Here is a 24,836-nt window from a genome sequence, read left to right as displayed (position 1 = left end):
TGCTGCTATTGATGGTAGTAGACAGAGTGGATGGTTGTAGGTGTGCTGCAAGCTTTGTCCTGGACGGTGTCAAACTTCAAGTGTTGATAGAGCTGCACTGATCCGGGCAAGTGGGGAGAATTATATTAGTCCAGATTGGTGCTTTATAGATGGTACACAGGCTTTGGGAATCATGAGGTGAATTACTGCAGGATTTCTAGCCTCATTCCTAGCCTCTGACCTGCTGTTGTAGCCACTGTGTTTATATAGGTGGTCAAGTTCAATTTCTGGTCAATATAATTCCCAGGATGTTGGTCGTGGGTGGGGGGGTGTCAGTAATGGTGATGCCAATGAATGTCAAAAGTCAATGGTTAGACGGATACCTAACGATGTTGACCATACCTTATTAAAATTGTCATTTCCGGGCAGGTGTGTGATGAAAATATTACTTGTCACTTGTCAGCCCAAACCTGGATGATGTCATTGATTAAGTAGTTGATGATGTTTGGGCCTGCGACACAACTCTGAGGAACTTTTGAAGGGGTGTCCTAGAGCTAAGATGCCTGACTCCCAACACCCACAGCAATCTTCCTTTGAGCCAGGGATGAATCCAACAAGTGGAGAAATGTCTTGTGACTTCAGCTAGAGCTCCTTGACTCTAACCTTGGTAAAATGCAGTCTTGATGTCAAGGCCAGTCACTATCACCTCACGTCTCGAATTACATATTTGAACTGAAGCCATAATGAAGACAAGACCTGAGTGACCCTTGCAGAATCCCAAACCAAACTGTGAGACAGTGAGGAAAGATTGCAATAGTATTTCAAAAAGGTGACAGATTAGGTTTATCCATGTAGCATACCTCTAATCTAAGCATGTAAGGCACTAACCATGCATTGAGTTTATTTCGAGAAATAGCTTCTCGACTTACATCTGCTCAGGATGTCATACTGCGCCAACTACGTCTCCCCATTGAATGGGAGCAGGCTTCCATCAAACATGCTGCTACTTAGGTGCAATAGGTGAGGCAAAGGCACATGAAAAAATGGACATTGAAAGAACACTTAAGGTAATTAAGTTGATTCTGATATGGATTATTGAATGATTTGAATGAAGCTCAGTTAGTATTACTTGTGTCTGCTTTTATTATATCTAAAAGGTGTGTCTTATAATCTAAAATAATAGAATATCTGATTATTGTGCAGTTGGGATTCAGGGTTGTCATTGAAGCATAATTGAAGCTGGTGATAAGCTAGCAGGACAACGTACTGCTTTCCTCTTGTTCCTCCTCTTCTGGTTCCTCAGTTGTTTGCTATATTCCATTTGACAAGGGCTGTACCTTTATGATTGCCAGGTTGTAGATGATACAGATGCTCTACAAATATAGTCTTCTGCGGGATTCAGGCACAGGAACAATTGCTTTAGCACTAGTCCATGATGTCTTATGTGAGAATATGGCTGGCATTGCACACATACTGGTCTCATGTTTAGATTTTAGAATGATCTTGAGCAGGGTTTCATAGAATCTCTACAGTGTGGAAACAGCCCTTTGGCCCAACAAGTCGACACCGACACTCAGGGCATCTCATCCAGACCCATCCCCCTATAACCCACCTAACCTATATACCCCTGGACCCTATGGGTCATTTACCATAGGCAATCCGCCTAGCCTGCACATCTTTGGACTGTGGGAGGAAACCAGAGCACCCGGAGGAAACCCACGCAGGCATGGGGAGAATGTGCAAACTCCACACAGATAGTCACCTGAGGCTGGAATCAAACCGGGGTCCCTGGCACTTTGAGGCTGCAGTGCTAATCACTGAGCTACCGTGTTAAGCAGAAAGTCCATGTTATTCAGCCATCAGGTTCTTATTGGCTTGGTACCCCAAATATGAGAGAACAGTAGACTGGCAATAAATACACTATGGCTACTGAGGCATACATGGTTCTTGATTTATATTAGGGTAAGAGAGATTATTATGGAAAATCATGCTTAGAAAAGACTTCCTGCTAAAAGAGCTTCCTCCCTTCCTCTTTTCCCTTTGAACAGCTTCGCCAATGTTTTCTCCTTCTGCTTCAACAACATCCTTGCTGTAGAAGGGGTGACTGGAATTGTATATAGTGTTCCAAAAGTGGCCTCACCAATGTCCTGTACAGCTGCAACATGACATCCCAACTCCTATACTCAATGTTGTGACTAATGAAGGCAAGCATGCAAACACCTTCTTCACCATCCTGCCTAGCTGCGACTCCACTTCCAAGGAACTATACACCTGCATCCCTAGATTTCTTTGTTTGACACCACTCCCCAGGGCCCAACCATTAACTGTACATGCCCTGCCCTGGTTGGCCTGTCAAAATACAACACTTCACATTTATCCAAATAAACCATCTGCCACTCGTTGGCCCCATTAATCCATCTGATCAAGGTCCTATTGTATTCTGAGACTACATCACCTACTTTGGTGTCATCTGCAAACTTATTAACCACAAAGTTGGTAACTATAGCACCTATGATAGGTAATTACTGCAAATTTTCCAATAAGATAAGATATACATTTTGTGGGGGGGGAGGGGTGGTTTGGAATGGACTAGCAGAAAGAAAGGTTAATTAATTGGTTCCCGTCTGTAGGAAAGCTATCCCTGTTTCAAAGTGTAAATTGTTATTTGTTTGGAAATAATTTTTAGAATAATCAATGGTTTCTCGTATGAACTCTTTCTCTTTGTGATCTAGATGTGTGTCCAGTACAGAATACACAAGTAATGCCTGTTCCGATTTGAACCATTTTCATGGATTACAAGGAAAATGATAATGATAAAAAGCAAAATTAAAGACTCAACTCTCTAAAAGTTCAGTTAAATACAATTTTTTTAAAAGTACAAGGCCTTGACATAATCCAATGTAATAAAATGACGTCAAAACCAGCAGCATTCTCAATCTAGGAGGTAAACATACGACTAGCTTATAATATTACAACTGGCATTTTTCCACTACTAAACAATAACAAGTCACCATTTATTGAGTACTGTGGAAACATGTCCCCACTGTACACATTCTGGTTTATAGGACTTGCAGGTTTTTCAATGTCCGAACACATGAACAAGAAACAAGAGTAGATTACTTTGAACCTATTTCCACCATTCAGTAAGATCATGGTTGAAATGATCTTAACCTCAGGTCTACATTCCTGCAATCCCTTATAATCCTTCACGATACCCTACCTGCCCAGAAAAGACCCAGTCATTCCTACTTGTTGCTTCCTATTATCAAGCCAAGCTTCTATCAATGTCAGTATGTTACTCCATACCATGAGCTTTTATTTTTCACAATTACCTATGTGGCACCTTATTAAATGTCTTCTGGAAGTGTAAGTACAATACATCCACTAGTTTATCAAAATCCCCTTATCAACAGCACAAATTACTTCTTCAAAGAAGTCCAGTAAATTGGTTAAACACGATTTCCCTTTGACAAAACCACATTTGTTCTGCCTAATTACCTTTAACTTATCCAAATGCTTTGCAATAACATCTTTAATATTAGCTTTTAACATTTTTCCTTTGACAGCTGTTCAGCTAACTGACTTGTAGTTTCTTCTTTCTGCCTCCCTCCACTTTCTCCTGGCTATTTTCCAATGTAAAATCTAATGAGTTTTGAAAAATTAAAATCAACACATGAACTATCTAGTTACCCACTTTTTTCCCCATGATGAAATCCATAGGACATGCAGACTTGTCATCCTGCAGTTCTAATAAATTTACTGAAAACTACTTTTCTGATCATTGCAATTTTCTTGAGTTCTACCCTCCCTTCTAATTCCTGATTAACGGCTACTTCTGGAATGCGACTTGTATACTCTTTTGAAGGCCAATGCACAATGTTAGTTGAATTCATCAGCCATCTCTTAATCCTCCATTACTAATTCCTTACACTCATTTTCTTTAGGACCAGCACTGACTTATTAACTCTTTTTAATTACTAAAAGAAACTTTGCTTTTCTGTGCTTATAATTTTGACTTTCCCTGATACTCTAATTTGTCCCTCCTTGTTAATCTTTTAGTAATTTTTTGCTTTTTTTAAATATATTCTGTCCAATCTTCTGACCTATCTGCACTTCTTCAGTTACCCAGATGATGGGCCTATCCCTTAGATTTTTCTTATCTATTGGAATATATTCTGCACTTTTTGGAATATCCTTTAAAATGTTTGCTACTGCATCTCTATTGATCTATCCCTTCATCTAAACTGCCAGTTCATTTTCGCTAACTTCCATGCACGCATAATTGCCCTCGGAGAGGAATTATTGGTGATTGGTAGGTTGGTGATTCTATAGTAGTTTACAAGGACAAAGGAGATCAATGAGTTTTTTTGAGGAAAGCAATGATGATAAGAGATTAAAGGAAACAAGGACTAATGGAAATGCCTGCTTTCTGGGAGAAGGCAACAAATTTTTTTCTCAAGTACCTACTCACACACCTCAATTAATGGCTGTCCTGGTGCCAGGAAGCTAGTTCAGTGACTTGCCAGGAATAGGAGTGGTTACAAATCTGCAGGTGATCCTTCTCAGATGTAAGTTTCTCAGGGTCACCAAGTGATTATCAGTTTTGTGTCCTCATTGGAAGTGGGGTAATCTTCCAGTTCCTCTACTAAAGTCCACAAGGCGACACCTCACAGGAATGTCAAGATAGGTAGGAAATCCAAATTTTAACACAGCTCTTACTCTGCTTTTTTTTAAATGGGTATATGTTAACCAAATATTACAGATCGAACCATGGTGATGCTTGAGCTGAATGCAATCTTTAGAAGAGTGGAAGCACTAGGACTTATTAATTAGATTGCTAAAACAGGTGAATGAAGCTAATTTAACTCCAGTGCTCCAGGATGACTGGATTTTGATGAGATTTTACCAGTGGGATTTACTTTCTATGTTTTCCTGAAAAATAATCTCTATTGGGAAGGTGATAAAATTTATAGACTACAGGGCCAAACATATCTGGCACCTGCTCAATGAAGCTAGACACAGCAAGTGACATTAGCAATGTGAATCAATCTGTTACAAACTGAAATAAGTTTGAAACATAACGGTTAAGAGTTGTGGTCATTTTTTCAATGACAAAGCTTTACGATAATGTCCATAGTAAAACAATGTCTCCTTTCACTGTTCCCTGTAGTGTTGAGTAGGATTAGCTCCCCTTTTTCTGCCTCTTAGACCATAAGACGTAGGAGTGGAAGTAAAGCCATTCGGTCCATCGAGTCAACTCTTAACATAACTTTAAGCTGTATGAACTGTTGCCTGTTGGTATTCCTTCTTTCCCTGTCAAATGGCATCCCAAATACCAAAACTACAGTGCCAACCAGAATTTTTTGCTCAAATTTCCAGTCCTCCGCAAGGCCAAAATTGTCAAATCAGTATAAGCCGTCATTCAGAAGCAGACTATTCTTGATCTACCATTTAAATAATTTAATGACAATGATTTGTGGGTCCCTTGTGGATCTAGCGATAGCTTGATGAACATCACATTTGAATGCAGTATATGGTCAGGGTCTCACCTATGGCCATACTAGGCTGAAAACATTTGACCTCATTCAAGCTCTGGAAATACCAGGTGCAGTCAGCTTGTCTGGTGGTTATGTGGCCTAATGGATAAAGCTTCTGACTTTGACATGTTTATGACTTTAATGGAAAATTGCAGTTTCAAGTTGTGCAGCAGTCATTTTAAAGCACAGTGGTAGTGCCCCTACTTCTGGGCTAGGAGGCCTTCCAGTTCAAGTCCCACTTGAGGTGCATCATAACGTATCTGCCTCAGAGGTATGTCATAATGTGTCTGAACAGATTGATTTAAAGAAAATCTATTATAAAGACCATTTAAAGACTAAATAGGTATTTGGTGATATTGTACAGATGATCTGGATGCCTAATAAGAGGTTTGAATCTGTTGAGAATGCTTTCAAGGCACAATGGGCCAGTGAGGCCACAACCCAATTGTCATGTCCCTTCAGCCGAAGGCCCTGTTGGAAAAACTTATGTGCTGTTTTGAAAAATGTCTCATGACTCCTGTTAGGATAAACTCGGCTTGTGGCCACTGACTTTCTGGTATTTAGTGCGAGTAACTGTCTTAATCAGCCTCTAGCTAATAATGATGAACTATGTTGCTATAGATTATGAATGCCTCGCTCATTCATCAAGCAAGTCATACTAACTTGTAGAAATTACAAGCAAGTAGTCAACAATTACATTTACATAGTGCCTTAAACGTAATGAAACTTCCCAAAGGCTCTTCATAGCAATGCAGAATTTGAAACAAAATCCCAAACAAAAGCTACCTCTGGCCAAGGTTTGAAGGATTACCTACAAGGAGCACTGTGTGGCAGATAGGTTTAGACTGGAAATTGCAGAGTTAAAACCTTGATAATTAAAGGCATGGATACCAAAGGTGATGTGATTAGAACTGAACATGTCTCAGGAGGACTACTACCCTTGGAACTGAAGTAGACTTTGTTGTTTATAGCGAGTTTTGAGAAGTTTTGTTGTTTATATTTTCTTTCATCCAATTTCGCATTTGATTTTATTGTTATAACATATATCTGAGTGATGCCATCTTCCACAGTAGTACTTTCAATTTCTTCCTTTTTCTTAAAGCAAACTCTGTCTGTATCCTCGTCACCACAAAACATGTTTTCCCCTCCCTTCTAGGCATCTTGAAGGGATAATAAAATGTGAGGCTGGATGAACACAGCAGGCCCAGCAGCATCTCAGGCGCACAAAAGCTGACGTTTCGGGCCTTGACCTTTCATCTGATGAAGGGTCTAGGCCCGAAACGTCAGCTTTTGTGCTCCTGAGATGCTGCTGGGCCTGCTGTGTTCACCCAGCCTCACATTTTATTATCTCGGATTCTCCAACATCTGCAGTTCCCATTATCACTCATCTTGAAGGGATAATTTCCTCCACACTCCTCCCTCTTCCACCAGCCCAGCTACCTTTCCCTTTATTTACATTATTTTCCCATACAAGTGCAGGAGATGTAACTACTTGCCTTCAAACTGACTAAGGCTATGCACACATTCCTTGCAGTTGAAATAAAGATTTGCTTACACTTGCTTTAATGTAGAGTACTGTATGGCATGATCTCCTTGACACTAGAGATGCACAATGGGTTATTGTTTTGCTGTACACTTCCTTTCCGGCTGCAAACTTGAGCTTCCTGTTTACTATTTCAATTCTGGTCCTATTCCCAACTTTGAAATATCAGTCTTTAGTTTTCAACACTGTTTCAATGATGTTTACTTGAACTGTCAAGACAAACACCCTATTTTTTTGTTAATGGAACAATGAACACAGAGTTTCAAAATTTTATATCAAGTTACAGACCAGAATTAAATTTGAATGTTCAGACCCCATGCGTGGTTCATAACTATGATTTTTACCTAAAATTTCAATTGCAGAATGTAAAAATCCAGTGGACTTTGGAAATCAATATCAAAGTTTGCTTCAATTTTTTTGGGTGATCAGGTGCTTGTAAGGCTTCCAGTGTTGACATGTCCGGCTCCCTCTAGACCCAATCTTTATTTCTTGTGTCACTGTAACAAATCTTTTTGCCTTGCACCATCATTTCTTTTGTTCTTTCCCCTATTTCCCTTCCTTTGTACTTGACTAATATTTGTTATACGTGCAACATTTCCTAGTTCTAACAAAAGGTTATCGACATGAAGCATTAAATCTCATGCATTTCCCGCCTGATCTGCTCAGCATCCCAAACATTTTTTTTATTTTTCAGGTTCAATTGAGTTATTCATTTCTTATTGCCTGAACTCTCAGATTTAATTATAGACTGTAAGTGGTTCCCAGGAAACCATTATTCTTGAGGTAAACATGGATTTGCTGATCCTCTGAGGGCAGCAGTGTCTGCCAATTCTATAAAACAACATTTATCTATTCACCTCAAATGACAGTGATTGTTGGATGAAATATGAACAATGTCCTGGTTTGAAATCTAATATTTCCTTAACTAATATTTTAAAATTTCACAAGACCTTACTTTCTATTGTAGTGTGCTGTTGTAACTGTAAACTGAAGGGTACATTGTTAATTTTGAGTTCACAAACTATTGCTTGCATTTGAGTCTGCCACCACATCAACAAAAAAAATCATGCCACTCAGCTAAACTATCTCACCAGATCACATGCTGTGAAGTGGTGAGTACAGAGCTGAGAGCTTCACTATAAACCGGGGTAACTGAGAAATCAGAGGGCAGATTTTCACCAAGGAAACATTGCAGCCTACCTCAGTGAATTTGTCAAACATTGGTATAAAGAGTTCAATGTACTTGTTGGGATAAATTTAACCCTATAGATGTGCAAAACTAGTGAAAATAAAAGGTGGTTATTTTTGAGATCCAATTACTATTTTGCAGCAAGGTAGAAACTTCTCATTTTAGCAGAATACATTAAAAAGTTCTTTAAAAACAAAACAAACCAAGTGAGATTAAGATAAATCTCATATATATAATATGAAGTGATCCTTGAAGTCTGTCTGTACTACTTAACAACAGTGCAGCCTAACATGGAATACACACATTTAGATTGGTGTTTTAGATAGTTCAGTAAAATTACAAAGCGTATTTATGATTATAGGATTTAAACAAAATCATCCGGCATCCAAATCGTTAGAGACAGCCATACGTTGGAAGTTATGACAGGAGTTGCCTGACAAGTTTAATCTTATGGGCATTTCCCAAATGCCTGAGGACTCTGCACTAATTTACAGTCAGAAACTTAGAGATATCTGGTTTGTTTTCTGGATAGTTAGCCAGGAAATGTTAAACAAATTAAAACAGTGTCTAACTCCTGTGTAACTAACAAACTTGTCTTCTTCCCCCAACAACTCTACCCACCCAAATCCTGAAAATCTATTTGAATATCTCAATGCTTTTCAGAATGCAGCACCTATCTTAAAAATGTTAGCACAGGACCATTCAAGAGAAGCGAAGCTATGAAGGAGGAGTCCGATATAATTTCCCTGCATTTCTGAAAATAATGTTTGAAAATGCCCCGACCAAAATTATAGATTAAAGTACCTGCAAACAAATGGTGATTGTTGCTGCTAGAAAATATGAGCCCACTTAAATTAATGTGTTATGTACTCCAATATTCTTAAAACATTTTATAATACATGTCTCAATGATGAAAAGTATTATTAAAATCTTTAAAAATAAATATTAGCATGATTGCATAATATATGCACTTATTATTCTATTTCCATCGTTTTCCTTGAAGGATGGTTTGCTGTTTTTCAAACGATATTCTGAATGAAAGCAATGTAATGAGCCATGAGATTCAAGAAATAAGGACAAATGTAAAGCTTTCATTCTAAGACAATTACCACTATGTATTTCACTTTCCATAAATTCATTAGATCTTTATTGATCCCAGAAGAACAGATTTTTAACTGATCAGTTAAGTGGAGCTGATGCACAATATGAGGATGCTCTGCCAAGAGTTGGAATTAGGCATACAGAGATTTCAATCAGTTTGTAAATCCGGTAAGCAGCCAACTCAATGTCAAGAGGATGCTGACAGATCACTAATTCAATTAGTTCTCATTTTAAATGCACTTTTTGAGACTCTGATAACATACAAATTTAAGAAAGTAAAACCCAAGATAAGAACTAGTATTTGGATTGCATCTTTGATTTTTAAGGTAGCTGGTAGAAGGTTATACACAGTATTGATTGGCCACAAAAGCTGCGCTAAAAGCAAATTTCTAAATTTTTGTCTTACAAAATCTTATACTGAAAGTACTTACGTATTCCTTTAGTTTTATACAGTATATACCAAGAAACAACAACCTTTAAGCAATCAGACTTACAGCAATGCTTTCCTCTAGATTACTCTAATCATTTATATTATCAATCTCTCAGTATTTTATGCTAATATGACATTTCTGATATTGAAATGACCTTGCAAGTTAATAAATCTTCAGTACGCCACTGCAGCTTCAAAGATACAACTTAATATTTGCTTTCCTTATTCACAAACATTCATTTATCTTATGGTCTCCATAGATCCTAGACAATTATTCAGTAAGCAAGAAACTCCTCTAGGGTTGTTACTGATTGCTTCAGTGTATGAAACAGGCAAGCCGACCCAAAGATAAGTCATTGCTCAGATCTTATTCTCAATGGTAAACCATCTGGTCATGCTGACTGCCTATTTTGATGACAAGGGCACGAGTAAGAACTTCTATAAGAAACCAAAGGTAATAAATCTAAACATTTGTCAGACATGTTTATACTAAAATCTGAATATAAAGATTGTCTTTTACACAAAAAAAATTCCCGCCTTCTAAGTTCACATCACAGTTTATTGCATTCCATCACATCCATGCCTCCCAGCCCATGTATACTCTACCCAGAATATTTGGGTCTGTAGCTTGATCAATCAGGCAATCCACCTGGCATTCTACAGAAAGACCTTCTTCTGATTCTCTGGCTCGGACATTGTGGTCCTTGTCTCCCGTGGCTACTGCCACGTAGCTAGCATAAGCTTTTGATTTTTCATGCCCCAACCGTAGTTCATCTCTGAAATGAAAATAATTTACATGAATTTGTGAAAAGATGACATAATACTTAAGTACAACAAATTCAACACTGAAATCTCTGCAAGTAAAGAGAAGACAAAGCCCTGAATTTTGCAGTACAATTAACAACAGCCTTCATTATTATTAAAATGTAAAATCGGACAGCAATGTCCAGCAACATTACATGCAGTTAAACACGGAAATCAGAGAATTGGCGTCTGAATTGTCTATCCCTCCTGAATCTTCACCTTACTGAGAAACTCAGAATTTAAACACATTATTCGGTATGATGTTGCTGTATTTACATGATACATTTTCAGCTCTCAGAATGGTTGCACTACAGAGGATGCCATTTGGCCAACTGTGTCCTTACCAACTCCATGCGAGAGCAACTTATTTGTCTGATTCTTTGGCCCCTTTGCTGGGAAATTACTTATCTTCAGATAATTATTCAACTCCCTTTGAAAGTCATGATTGAAATGATTTCCATCACACCCTATGTAAAATGATTATCCTTATGTCATCTTTAGATTCTTTCATCTGTCACCTGAATGAACTCTAGTTCTCAAAAAACATGTCTGGCAGCATCCGTGGAGACAGAAACAGTTAAAGTTTCATGTCAATTATGACTCTTTTTTGGAAGAAGCCGTATTGGATTCAAAATGTTGCCTCTGTTTTACTCTTTACAGATGCTGCCAGATTTGCTGCAGATTTATAGCATCCATAATATTGTGCTTTAAATCCTCTAATTATAGACTCTTCTACCAAGGAAGAAACTAAATACTTTGTTCTGACCTAATTTTAAACACCTCCGTCAAATTTCGTCTCAAATTTCCTCTCAATTTTCTCTAAGGAGAACAGCCCAGCTTCTCCAATCTAGCCACATAACTGAAGACCCACACCTCTGGAATCATTTTCGTACATCTTCTCTGCACTTTCAAATTCATACTAAAATGTGGTACCTGGAATTGGAAATAATATTCCATTGGCTGTCGAACCTATGTTTTGTAAGTATTCACTAACTTTCTTGCTTTTGTACATTACACCTCTAGTTTTAAAGGCTAGAATGCTGTATGCCTTATTAGCTACTTTCTCAATCTGTGTGCACCTTAAATGACTTCTGCACAAATAACCTCAGATATGCCTGTACCTATTTCAGAACTCTATCCTGTGTTTTATATTGCTTCTCTCATTCTATCTAGCAAAATGTATCACTTTATCTTGCCTGAAAAAGCTGAGTTTATTTTTAATTATGTGATACTACTCCCAAATGACTAAGAATTGACAGTAAAAATCAACTTTTCAAAATATGGAATTTCATTCCTTCAGATTTTAATTAGTGCTGGAGATTTTTAAAAAAATTACTTTGTCTTTTAATTCGTTCTCTTGTTGTCCCTCAAATCTGCTTTCTGCACTTGATTTTTTTTTCACCTGAATCTTCCTAGTTTTCATGTGCTACTCACTGGGGATTCTTCATTCTGACTGGCTATGTAAATACACCGTTACTTGCCTTATTCGCACATAGTCTCCCTGTAGAGGGTATTAAAGTAAAAGTAGTTTCTAATCACAGCAAACTCTTGTGTATCATGGAAAGTCTAATGGCAATTTAGAGATTAGCAGCTAATTTTTTTGTAGGCACTGACTGTAAAATCCATATTGTGACATGTTTTACAGTTCCAAACACACAAAAGTTCAAAAGAACTACTGAGCTATTTGTGTTATTAAGTGCTTGCCTAAAAAGCATACACTTGCTAAACATCTTTATATTGTCCAATTTTGTAACTGAACATTCTTAAATGGAAAAATCAATGAAGGGAAATCAAAAAAAATGAAAATATTATTTATACACAAACACATAGTAAGAGTTTCGAGAGATATCTAAAAAAGAAATGCAAACTATGTTAACAGTTGTCACTATAGACAATTCATGTTAACAATCCAGGAAAAAGCTATGCAGCAGGAAATTGAAGAACTCACGAAAATTACAATTACCAGGGAAGTGGTACTAAGCAAACTGTTGTAGGCTGCCATGTCCCCAGGTCCCTGATTACTTCATCCTAGGGGATCTTAAAGGATGTGAGATAGTTGATCTGCTGGTCTTAATTTTCCAAAATTCCTCGCTTTGGAGGACATTCCAATAGTGTGGACTATAGTGAATCCATCTCATTTACCGAAGAAGGCAGTGAGATAGCAAGCAGGCAATTGGATCTAGGCCCAAAATGTCAGCTTTCCTGCTCCTCTGATGCTGCTTTCCCTGCTGTGTTCATCCAGCTCTAGAACCTTGTTATCTCAGATTCTCCAGCATCTGCAGTTCCTACTATCTTTGTAACTGTAGGCCAGTTGGTTTAACAACTGTCTTGGGAAGATGTTAGAAGCAATCACTGACGACATCATAGCAGAGTTATAAAAAGAATGAGAATTTCAAGGTAATCGGGCAAAGCAAATATGGTTTTGTGATAGGGAAATCATGTTTAATCAACTAATTGGAATTCTTTGAAGTGGATAAAGGTGAACCAGTGCATGTACTGTACTTATCAATTGCCTTTTGGAAATTTAGCTGCCACATCAGAAGTTATTGCAGAAAAGAACTCCTGGTGAATCCGGTAACATATTACCATGGGAAAAAAATTAGCTAGCACACAGAAAACAAAGACTGGAAAAGAACGTAATGAGACCAGTCAGAAATATAATAAGATTTAAATGAGTAGTGAGCCACAGGGCTCAGTGCCAGGGCCTCAACTTCTTTCAGATTACATGTGACTTAGATGAAGGGATCTAAGGTATATTTGCTGATGAAACAAAGATAGGTAGGTAAGTCATCTGTGAAGTGGACATAAGGGTATTACAAAGGAATACAGATAGGTTGTGATTGGGTGGCTTTCTGCCAAATGGTAAACATAAATGAATCTTACAGTACCGAAAATGTCTTTTGGTCCATCAAGTCTGTACCAAAGTAGATCTACATTGAGGTGCAATGTTGGATGAACACAGCAGGCCAAGCAGCATCAGAGGAGTGGGAAAGCTGACGTTTCAGGCCTAGACCCTTCTTCAAAAATGGGTCTAGACCCGACATGTCAGCTTTCCTGCACCTCTGATGCTGTGTTGCCTGTGTTCATCCAGCTCTGCACCTTGTTACCTCAGATTCTCCAGCATCTGCCGTTCCTAAAATCTCTAGATCTACATTATCCCACTTTCCAGCACAAGGCCCATAGCCTTGAATGTTATGACATCTCAAGTGCTGATCTAAATACTTTTTAAAGGTTATCAGTTGATCCACTTCAACTACTCTCTCAGGCAGTGCATTACAGACCCCCAGCACTCTCTGGGTGAAACACTTCATTTCTCAAATCCCCTCTAAGCCTCCTGCCTTCCACCTTAAAATGTATGCCCCCATGTTATTGACCACTTGATTAAGGGGAACAGTTGTTTTCTATCTACCCTTTCCATGCTTCTCATAATCTTACACACTTCAATCAGGTCCTACTGCAACCTTCTCTGCTCCAAAGAAAACAACCTGAGCCTATCCGGCTTCTCTCCGTAGCTAAAGTGCTCCATCCAAGGCACCATCTTAGTGAATCTCCTCTACGCTGTCTCTGGTAATAATCACATCCTTCAGATAGTGCAGAGACCAGAACTGCATGTAGTACCTAGTTGAGGCCTAACCAACATTGTGTACAGCTCCAACATAACCTCCCTACTTTGACTGATAGTTTCCTGAATTGCTTCTTAAACACCCTGTTAATCTGCCCTGCCATATTCCTAATCCCAATCATCAGGAATTTGTGGAAAATCCCTCTGTTCATCTGAGCTTCATAGAGTGTTGTGCCATTGATTGACTACTCGCTTGTCTTTACTTGTTTGAAAGTGCGTCACCTCACATTTATCAGGGCTAAGTTCCATTTGCATCTGTTTACATCCTCCTGTAACCTAAAACCTTCTTCCATACTGTCAACCACCTGACCAATGTTTGTGTCACCTACAAACTTATCATCAGCCACCCAACTCTTATCTTCCTTTATAGTTGTGATACATATAAATAATGGACCCAGCACCATGCTCTGTAATATGCCACTGGCCTCCAGTCACACCAACGTCCTTCTAACACCATCCTCTATTTCCTGTCAGTTACAACTTGCCAATTTACATTGAATCCCATGTACTTCTAGCTTCATAGATCATAGAATCCCTGAAGTGTGGAAACAGGCCCTTCGGCCCAACAAGTCCACACCGACCCTCGGAACATCCAACCCAGATCCATTCCCTTTATCCAGGCATCTCTGAATACCAGGACAATTTAATATGGCCAATCCACCTAACCAGCACATCTTTGGACTGAGAGGGGAAACTGGAGCACCTGGAGGAAACCCACGCAGACACAGGGAGAATGTGCAAACTCCACACAGACTCACCCAAGGATGGAATTGAACCGGGGTCCCTGGCGCTGTGAGGCAGCAGTGCTAACCATTGAGCGACCGTGCTGTCCTACATGCCACTTCTTTATCAATTATCCATGTGGGACCTTGTCAAAGGCTTTGCTGAAATCAATATAAACTACATCAATCCTCATCTATATATTTGGACACCTCTTGGAAACATTCAACCAGATTTGTTAGACATAACCTTTGTCTGACAAAAACATGTTGACTATCCTGATCAAACCTTTTCTAAATGGAGATTAATTTTCTCGTCCAGAATTTTCTCCATTAGTTTTCCTACTACTAATTGAGACACTCAAATTTGGCAGGATGAATAAAAAAAAGCATATAAATGGTGAGAAATTGCAGAGCTTTGAGGTATAGAGAGATCTAGGTGTTCTAGCTTTTGAATTAGGTAAGTTTAGTATGCAGAGACAGAGAGTAATTAAAACTAATAGAATGTTATTGTTCAAGTAAAGAGAAATGAACACAAAAATAGGGAGGTTATACTTCACTTATAATTCATGGGACATTGGCACCAGTATTAGGGAAAGAAACAGCTGCTCCAGTGAGATTGGTCCCAGCATGTTTCAGGTAGAACCTGAGTTTTGGTGAATCACAACACCAGGACAGCAGATAGGGATTTAAACTAAAAAGTAGGTTCAGTACTTGGAAAATTATAATATCAAAAGGTAAAGGAGCTGGTAGGATTGCAGGGATGGGGTTGACTGTTCTCAGAAAATAAAAGAAAGGGGCATAATGTGTGAACATTATATTGTACCAAGAAACCATAAAAGTGTAGGAAAACTCGATAATTGAACAAACTTAAAGGCTTTGTATCTTAATGCATAAAGCATTTGGAATAATGTTGATGTACCAATGGCACAAACAGAGTAAAACATCCATGAGGAAGTAGAGATGATAACATTTTAGAGTTTAATATTCAGTTTGAAAGTGAGAAACCTGGGTCAGAAATAACCGTGATTAACTTAAAGAAAGGGAATTACAATGAAATGAGGATAGAGTTGACTAACGTGAACTGGGTGGATAGATTAGCAGGAATAACAGTATGCAAGTAGTGGCAGACATTTAAGGAAATAATTCATGACACTCAGTAAAAAAATACATCCAGAAAGTGGGAAAGATTCTAAGAGAGGGGTAACCCAACCATGGCTAACCAAAGAAGTTAAGGAGAATATTAATTGAAAAAAAAAGCATTCAAGATGCTAAAGTCTGAAGACTGGGATAAATTCAGAATCCAGCAAAGGATGCCTTAAAAGAGAGAAAATAAACTATTCGGGCAAACCAACAAAGAATATAAAAACTGACAATAAGAGCTTTTTTAAGTATGTAAGAAGGAAGAGAGAGGTCAAAGTAAACATAGGTCCCTTAGAAAATGAATCTGGGGAGACAATTTTTGGGGAACAAGGAAATGGCAGAGGAGTTAAACAGATATTTTGCATCAGTCTTCATGGTGCAAAATACTTTGAGCATCCCATTAACACTAAAGAATTTGGCGGAGGAATTAAGGACCATCACCATCACTGAAGTAGTAGTATTAGATAAACTAATTGCGGCTAAGGCACGGAAGTCCTTTGGCCCTGAAAGGCTTGCATCCTAGGATCCTGGAAGAGGTAGCTACAGAGAAAGTAGATGCATTAGTTGTGAGTTTTCAAAAATCTTTGGATTCTGGGGAAGTACCAGAGGATTTTGAAAGCTGCTAATATGGCACCCTATTCAAAAGGGGAGGGAGGCAAAAAGTGAATAACTATTGGCCAATTAGCCTGACATATATTGCTGAAAATGTACTAGAATAAATTATTTAGGATGCACTAGAAAGACTTTTCACAAAACATTAGAACATTATGCAATGAAGCAAACCCAGCATGACTTCATGGAAGTAACTAATTTATTAGAGTTTTTGAAAAGTCCCAACCACAATGGATAGAGAGGAACCTGTGGATAGGTTGTATTTGGACTTATGGAAGGCATTCAATAAGGCACTTCACAAAGGGTTAAGTCACGAGTCCATGGTGTTGGAAGAATTATATTTGTAGAAAATTGGCTTATGAGCAGGAAACAGTGAGTGGGCACACGGGATTCTTTTTTGGGTTGACAACCTGTGACCGCTGGCCTTCTACAGGAGTCAGTGGTGGGACCACAGCTGCTTATAACATATATTAATGACTTGGAGGGAGTAAGTGAATCCACTATGGCCAAATTTGCAATTGACACAAAAATTAGCTGGATAGGCAGATTGTGAGAGGCGTACAAATAACCTTTCAGTTTCTCTCTGGAAGCTAAGTAAGTTGGTAAGAAGAATATAATATGAGGAAAATGTGAGGTTGTTCATTCTGCAAGAACAAAAGAGCAGAATATTATTTAAATGGAGAAAAACTGCAGAAACCTGCAACACAAAGGGACTAGGGGGAACTTGTGTACAAAACACAGAAAGCTAGCGCACAGGTGTAACAGATAATCCTGAAGACTAATGGAATATTGACCCTTATTATAATAGAAAGGAAATCTTACTGTAATTTTGGAAGGGGCTGGTGAGACCACACCTGTAATGCTGAGAGCACTTTTTGTCCCCTAATTTAGGGAAAGTATTGTTTCATTGGTGGCAGTTCAGGAAACGTTCACTAGATGATCCTGGGTATGGAGGGACTGCCTTATAAGCAATGGCTAAATAGGTGGAGACTCTCTCACTGGCATTTAGAAGAATGAGAGGTGATCTCTTAGAAACATATAAGATTCTGAAGGGTCTTGGCAGGTTGCCTTTTGGAAGATTCTAGAACAGGGGGTCATCGTTTGAAGATAAAGCGTTGCTAATTTAAATAAGAAATGTTCTCTCATAGTGTGTGATGAGTCTTTGTAAATTTCCTTCCTCAAAAGGTTGTGGAAGCAGAGTTTGAATATTTTTCAGGCAGAGGTAAATAGATTCCTGATAAGCAAGTAGGTGAAAATTTGCCATGGTATATGCAAATGTGGAGTATTTAGATCTGCTTTGGTATGGTTGGTAAGGAAGATGTGTTGTCTACTCCTCCTCCTCATTCATATTTTTATATGTTTTCACAGACTTCCTAAATTCTTTTTTAATCATGTAACAAAAACACTTAAAACTAGTGGTAACATTAATTTCTTTTCCAATAAAGAATTGGGATAATAAAAAATTGAAAATATCATATTCCTGGGATGTTTATAGCTTAAGAAGTTGATACCTTTGATATGTTGGCACTAATATTTTTCTGCTATATACATCAGTAAATTTGCACCTAACAAGGAACAACAACCACATACATTTATACTGTGTCTTTAACACAGAAAAAGAAACCAAAATGTTTCACTGCTGAAAAGAATTTAGGTGAATGAACTTTTTTAGTGGTGTTAGTTGATGGATTAATGTTGCCCAGGACATCCAGTAATTTCTGCTTAAAAATGCCATTGGTACTTTTAAGCCTGTCTGATTCATTCTGTCAGCAAATCTCATCCAATGTAAAGCATCTCTGATAATTCAGTACACTGCTTCACTGAAGATAGCCTTCATTAGAGTTCAGGTCTGAAATTTTCTGACTCAGAGACAAAGAGTGCTAACAAAGTTGTTAACTGTCAAATTTCTGAAAACAACATGAGTTAATTCAAATCACAATTAAATATTATTAAAGTTAAGAAATAAAATACTGTTTTAAATTGAGCAAATGAGCAGGAATTTAAACATAAACAGCATCATCAAGCAAAGAAAGTATGATACTGTGAGTGCATGAAATTTCTCAAGTGTGTCTGAACACATGTACTAAAAGGCAACAGTAACATCATCTTTTGTTCCCAGTAGTTGTACTTAGTAAGGTTTCCCTTCATAGTCTTCCACCAGATAATTTTCATGGTAAATGCATAATGGATGCAATCAATGATCACATTAAATTTAAAAAAAACTTCGATCCTTAAATGAGTTTTATTTGGCATGGATATTAAGGTTTGTGGAAAATTCTTCCCTTTTTGAATTGCTTATGGGGAAATAAAACATACAAGAAAGAAAGCACAAAGGGTTACAAAAATAACCAGGTATTAGAAAAGGCAAGGACATAAATAATCAGCTGAAACTGTATGCAAATGAAAAAACAAACTTGATATGCAAGGGTGGTAGTAAAGATTTTAAAATGTATATGTAGCCAAAGTCATTATATTAAATCATGAAGTAAGGAAACCAGTATTTTGAAGAAACAGGCCAAGCAGCATCTCAGGAGCACAAAAGCTGACGTTTCGGGCCTAGACCCTTCATCACCTCTCTGATGAAGGGTCTAGGCCCGAAACGTCAGCTTTTGTGCTCCTGAGATGCTGCTTGGCCTGCTGTGTTCATCCAGCCTCACATTTTATTATCTTGGAATTTCCAGCATCTGCAGTTCCCATTATCTCTGATACTATTTTGAAGAAACAGCTTCACATTCACAGTAATAATTCAACAATCTGAATGACTCTTGTACATAGACAGACAGACAGACAGTTGAATTATATTTTAGTTCCTGTCTTAAGCTGTTATACCATTCAGCTTTATAAGCAATAAGCATGTTAATTCCAAATATAAAACCAACCTGGTGATGGCAGATGGGTTGGCTCCTTCAAGTTTCCGTTTGGCATAGTTCACCTTCTGTCTTGGATACCAGTTTATTTCATTTACGTCAACATCCTTAACCCATGATCCTTCTTGCTTTAGCTGTTTCAGTTCAAAGTTCTGCAAAAAGGAAGAAATATAAACATTACCTTTTTTTTCAAAACAAACTCTTCTAATAAGTGATATTCCAAATACTTTGGTTAACCAAAGCAATTAATCAGTCAAATAACTGGTCACCTTGCACTCAACCAGTTTCACAATTTTAATTTGCAATAGAAACATACCAATCTACAGCACAGAAGGGTGCATTCAGTTCAGAGAACAAAACCAATGTTTTGAAACAGCAGTCGTGCTAAATTTCATACTTTTGTCTTTTGTTTGGTCTCCTGTTATCTTCAAATGCCTATCCAAATCCCACTAAAATTTGTGGAATCAGCTTCAACCAACTTTTCAAGCAGAACATTTCCAGATCCTGACATCTCTGTGAAATAATGTGTCTGTCAGTTCTTTCAATCTTTTGCCACTCATTTTAAATCTATGCCTGCATCAGAGGAACTCAATCAAAACCTCTTACCTTGAAAACCTCCATTTAGTCACCTCTGAACCATCTTGTTCCAAGAAAAACAATCATAACATTTCCAACCTCTCCTATTAACTGGTAACAACTTAGTAAACCTTTCGGAACCCTTTAAATCTCTCTCAGTCATGGAGTTTTACAGCATGGAAAGAGGCCCTTTGGCCCATTGTGTCCAGGCTGGTCATCAAGCACCTATCTTCTCTAATCCCTTATCCAACATGTGGCCAGTAGGCTTGTATGCTATGGAGTGTCAAGTTTTCATCTAAATATTTCTTGAATGTTGTGAAAGTTCCTGCCTCTAATGCCTTGTAATAGAACGTAGTTGCTGAAATGCAATTCCCATTACGAATGCATGCCACCTCAAATAATTCTGTTTGACTATAAAATGCTAAGACAGAAAGTAGCGTGGCCAAATATTGTTTTACCTAGTTTTACTGACTTTACTTTGCTCAGTAAATATACATATGTGAAGAACATGTATTAAGATTTTGTTTTACTAAAATTAGTTGGTATGGTTAAAACCATGTATCTGTATTCACATCAGTCTTCATTCAAACATTTCTCTGGAACAACACTGACGTAACAATAGTTCCCATTGAAAGAAAACAACAGCCTTAAAAACAACCACGTCTGTGAGTAGGAGGAGTGTGGTGTGCAAGTACTTCCATCTTTGGTCACTTTAAAATTGAGACATCCTTATTTCAAACACAAACTAGAGTTTTAACCTGACCAGGAAAATCTTAAAGAATTAAAACCATAAATATCATGTTCTATCATAATTTACAAGAATCAGAATAAAGTTGACAGGTTAGTTAGCTTGAAAATAGGAGTTTTTGCAATTATTCTTCAAAAGTGACAAAGCAGACCATTATCTTATTTTTAATTCTACTCTTCATAGTGCAGCATGTACTGCAGATTTCATAACACAATGTTTGGTGACCATTAATCAAACTCTCTGTACATATTTCTGAAATTCCCAGAAGAGGATACGTCAAATTTAAATCCATCCATTTAATTGAGTGCATTACAATTGCTCATTTCCACTGTCAGTTACCTTCCAATCTAATGATGGTTCTTTCACAAAGACATCCATGGTATTGAGAAGGAGATCAGGATCCAAGCGGAAAGCTCGCAATCCATGCACCATTGTGCTGTAGATAAGGCCAGATTCCTTCATTGGGAGCATAAGGTTCAGGAACTGCTGGGTTAGGCGGAATGGCATCAACTCTGGCACTAGCAGAAACTAAAAAGTTTAGAGAGCTGTAAGTAGTGTTTCAACAGTAAAATGCATAGATCTTTACGTAAGGATATTTTCTTCTTATCTAGATTCAATACTCAAGCAAAACTTTACAAAGTGGGAACAGGCAAATATACATCATGGTTATAGAACCATGACATCTATTCTGATTCAAATATCATAATGTTTTAACAAACATATGAATTAGAATTAGAAGAAAGCCAGTCTGTCAAGCCTGTTTTACAACTCAGTGAGATCAAGACAGATTTGTATGTTTTGAATTTTACATTCTCATCAACTCCCTAAAACATTTGATTTCCTTGCAAACAAGTATCAATTAACTTGTGCCTTAAATTTAATGCGCTATCTTCACCTGCTTCTGAGATACTTAATTACAAAGTTGCATAACCCAGAAAAAAGAAATTCTGCTCATCGCTGTCATAACATTTTTTTGAAGTCTGAACCTTCCAAATGTGGAAACATCCTTATAAAATCCACCTTGTCAAGACTCTGCATGATCTTATACAGTTCAGTCAAATCACTTTTCTATTTCCAATGAAAGGAAGCTCAGTCCATCCAACCTTTCCTCTTAAGTCAACAATACAACTAGAACAGACCAGTCATTTTTGGCAAATCCACAGTGAAAACCTAAAAACCATAATAACCAATTCCCTGACATTATGAACCAAACAAAACAGCAGAGTCTAGACAAGAGATAATGGGAACTGCAGATGCTGGAGAATGAGATAACAAAGTGTGGGGCTGGATGAACACAGCAGGCCAAGCAGCATCTTAGGAGCGCAAAAGCTGACGTTTTGGGCTTAGCATAGCAGGAACAGCAACTCATATTCTGCTTGGGAACCCTGCAGCCCAATGGTATCAATGTGGATTCCACAAGCTTCAAAATTTCCCCTCCCCCCACTGCATCCCAAACCAGCCCAGCTCGTCCCCACCTCCCTAACTTGTTCTTCTCTCACCTATCCCCTCCTCCCACCTCAAGCTGCACCTCCATTTCCTACCTACTAACCTCATCCCGCCCCCTTGACTTGTCCGTCCTCCCCGGACTAACCTATCCCCTCCCTACCTCCCCACCTACACGCTCCTCTACACCCATCTTCTCCTCTATCCATCTTCAGTCCGCCTCCCCCTCTCTCCCTATTTATTTCAGAATCCTCTCGCATCCCCCTTTTCTGATGAAGGGTCTAGGCCCGAAACATCAGCTTTTGTGCTCTTAAGCTGCTGCTTGGCCTGCTGTGTTCATCTGAGCTCCCACCGACAAATGCTCAACTTTAAAACATTCACAATTTGGTTTTCATGCCTACTTTATCTTTTTGTATTTTAAATTTTTAATCAAAGCACTTTAGAACAATAAATATGAAAAACAAAATAATTAAGTGCTATTTCTATGAAAATGGACAAATAATATGGTTTCAATTAAAACAAATGTTTCTCAAATGCCCAATGTAACAATCCTTGTATAAACTTGTTACTTTTAAAGAGAAGTTTAAATTCCTGTTGACACAGTTTAGAAGTCAATATTGATAACACCCTTCTGGAACTTTAGGAGATGTAGGGTATACTCCTGGTATACTCAGAGACTGCAGTCCTCATTCCCTCATATATTACATGCTCTCCATGTAAAATAAATTGTGTTTTCCAAAGGGTTCTAACAATCAAAGCCCCAGATTTACTGTCTCAGACTGATGAGAATAGGCTACATGATTCTCCTTTTACCCTAAATGTAAAGCCGATCTTAAAATTTTGTAAATCTCACAATTGGAACATCAAACTAAATATCAGAAATTTGAAGTCAACAAAGATGGTTTGCAATAGCACAAGGTGACAAAATTGGCTTCTTTTAAAAGGAAATACTGACATAAATGAATGAATCTGAGGTCTTCTGGTGATAATTACATACACTAAATATTTTACTATTATTGATCATTATTATAACAAAATAAGATTCATAATTATACCTGAGTAGCAGAACCAAATGCATGACCAAAATCAATTCCCACCATTCCCCCAGTTTCCATGTTGATCATGAAATTGGAGAGATGTCGATCACCGATTCCCAGAATCCAATGGCTCACACACATTAATGCATGAGAACTGGCAAAGTGGGAGCGAAGACTTAAGAAAGCTTCTGGAGTGGTACTCATTTTTGTAAATGCTCTCCTAAATGAAATTAAGAGAACAGTGAGAACAAGAATTAGAGAAAAAAAAATACACTGATGTAAGCTTTACTTTCAATATGTTATTTTAATATTTCAGAGCAAAGTAATGGATCAGCAGCGTGCACTTTGCATGTGCATTGACAGAGAAGCTGTCAGTGATATTTGACACCTGCACTTGCATGGGAAAATCCAGTGATGGGCTGTCGTGGGTATTTAACAGCGTACTAAGTCATAACAGCTCAGAAACTTCTTTGGCCTTGGAATGTTAATTTCTTTTATGTAATATTTAATTCTTCTATTATGATAAAAAATCAAGATTAATACATGCGTAGGGGGACCACTGTTTTCCTTGATCTTTATTAGTGACCATGTTTTAGGGTACAGGTTGAAATTCTAAAATCTGCAGGTAGCACAAAATTGGGAAGGATAGTGCAGGCTAGGGAATGGTTAGACAGATACAGATGAATTTAATTCAGAGAAGTACAAACTGATACCTTTGTTACCTCTAGTCTGAACTGTTCCAATGTACTTCTCTGGCTGGTACCTCATGTTTTATGCTCTGTAAAACATGCTATCACTGAGAACCATACTGCTTGTGTCCTAATTCACATCAAAACCTGTTCATCCATCACTCCTACCTTCAATGACCTTCACTGACTTCTGATTTAGTGACAAACCTATTTCAAAGATTCTATCCTCATTTTTGAATCACCCCCATGGTCTTGCCGATCATATTTCTGAAATCTCCTCTGGTGCTACAGGCTTCCAAGATATCTGCATTCCTCGAAATGTGGCCTCTTGAGGATCCCTGATTTCAATTACTTTACCACTGGAAACAGCTCCTAAAGCTTTAAGCCCTGAAATTTCCTCCCAAAAACCTTTTCTCCTCTCTTTCTCCCTTATGATGCCCTTTAAAATCTAACAGTTTGATCAAAGTTTTGGTTACCTGTCCTACTCTCTCATTTAGCTTAGGGGCAATTTTTTTCCTGGGAGGCACCTTGGGATGTTTTACTATGTTAAAGGCCCTAGATAAATTAGAAGTTGTCATTATGACAAATGCAGACAACTGCATTATTAGCCAACTTGTGATACAGTGCATGTAATAAAGAACTTGCATTTATATATTATCTAAGTATATTCAAACTGCTTCACAGGTAAACTAATAGGTTTAAATGTCTAATTGTGTAGACGGCTCTTCAGGCCAGTTTGTGCGAAGTTGGTTCCGACAAATAGCAAATGAGCTGAAGTGATCAGTTAATCAGATTAA

The 24,836-nt window shown here is 37.9% G+C and overlaps 1 protein-coding gene and 1 long non-coding RNA gene across 2 annotated transcripts in view; one reads left to right on the top strand and one right to left on the bottom strand.

The window, feature by feature from the left end:
* Positions 1-24,836, top strand: part of LOC125451476 (uncharacterized) — a 38,550-nt gene that overhangs the window by 3,074 nt on the left and 10,640 nt on the right. The gene's annotated exons all lie outside the window — the stretch shown is intronic.
* Positions 9,379-24,836, bottom strand: part of prkdc (protein kinase, DNA-activated, catalytic subunit) — a 210,313-nt gene continuing 194,855 nt past the window's right edge. The window contains exons 83-86 of the mRNA XM_048528582.2: positions 23,369-23,570; positions 21,210-21,398; positions 19,559-19,698; positions 9,379-10,555 (exon numbers count right to left, since the gene is read on the bottom strand). Of these exons, the coding sequence (XP_048384539.2) occupies positions 10,351-10,555; positions 19,559-19,698; positions 21,210-21,398; positions 23,369-23,570 (736 nt within the window). The 3' untranslated portion in view covers positions 9,379-10,350. The remainder of the gene's footprint in view (positions 10,556-19,558; positions 19,699-21,209; positions 21,399-23,368; positions 23,571-24,836) is intronic.

This window comes from Stegostoma tigrinum, chromosome 5 (assembly GCF_030684315.1).
Source record: "Stegostoma tigrinum isolate sSteTig4 chromosome 5, sSteTig4.hap1, whole genome shotgun sequence".
NCBI lineage: Eukaryota > Metazoa > Chordata > Chondrichthyes > Orectolobiformes > Stegostomatidae > Stegostoma > Stegostoma tigrinum.
Note: the sequence above shows the minus strand (reverse complement) of the source record. Positions and strands in the feature narration are given on the sequence as shown.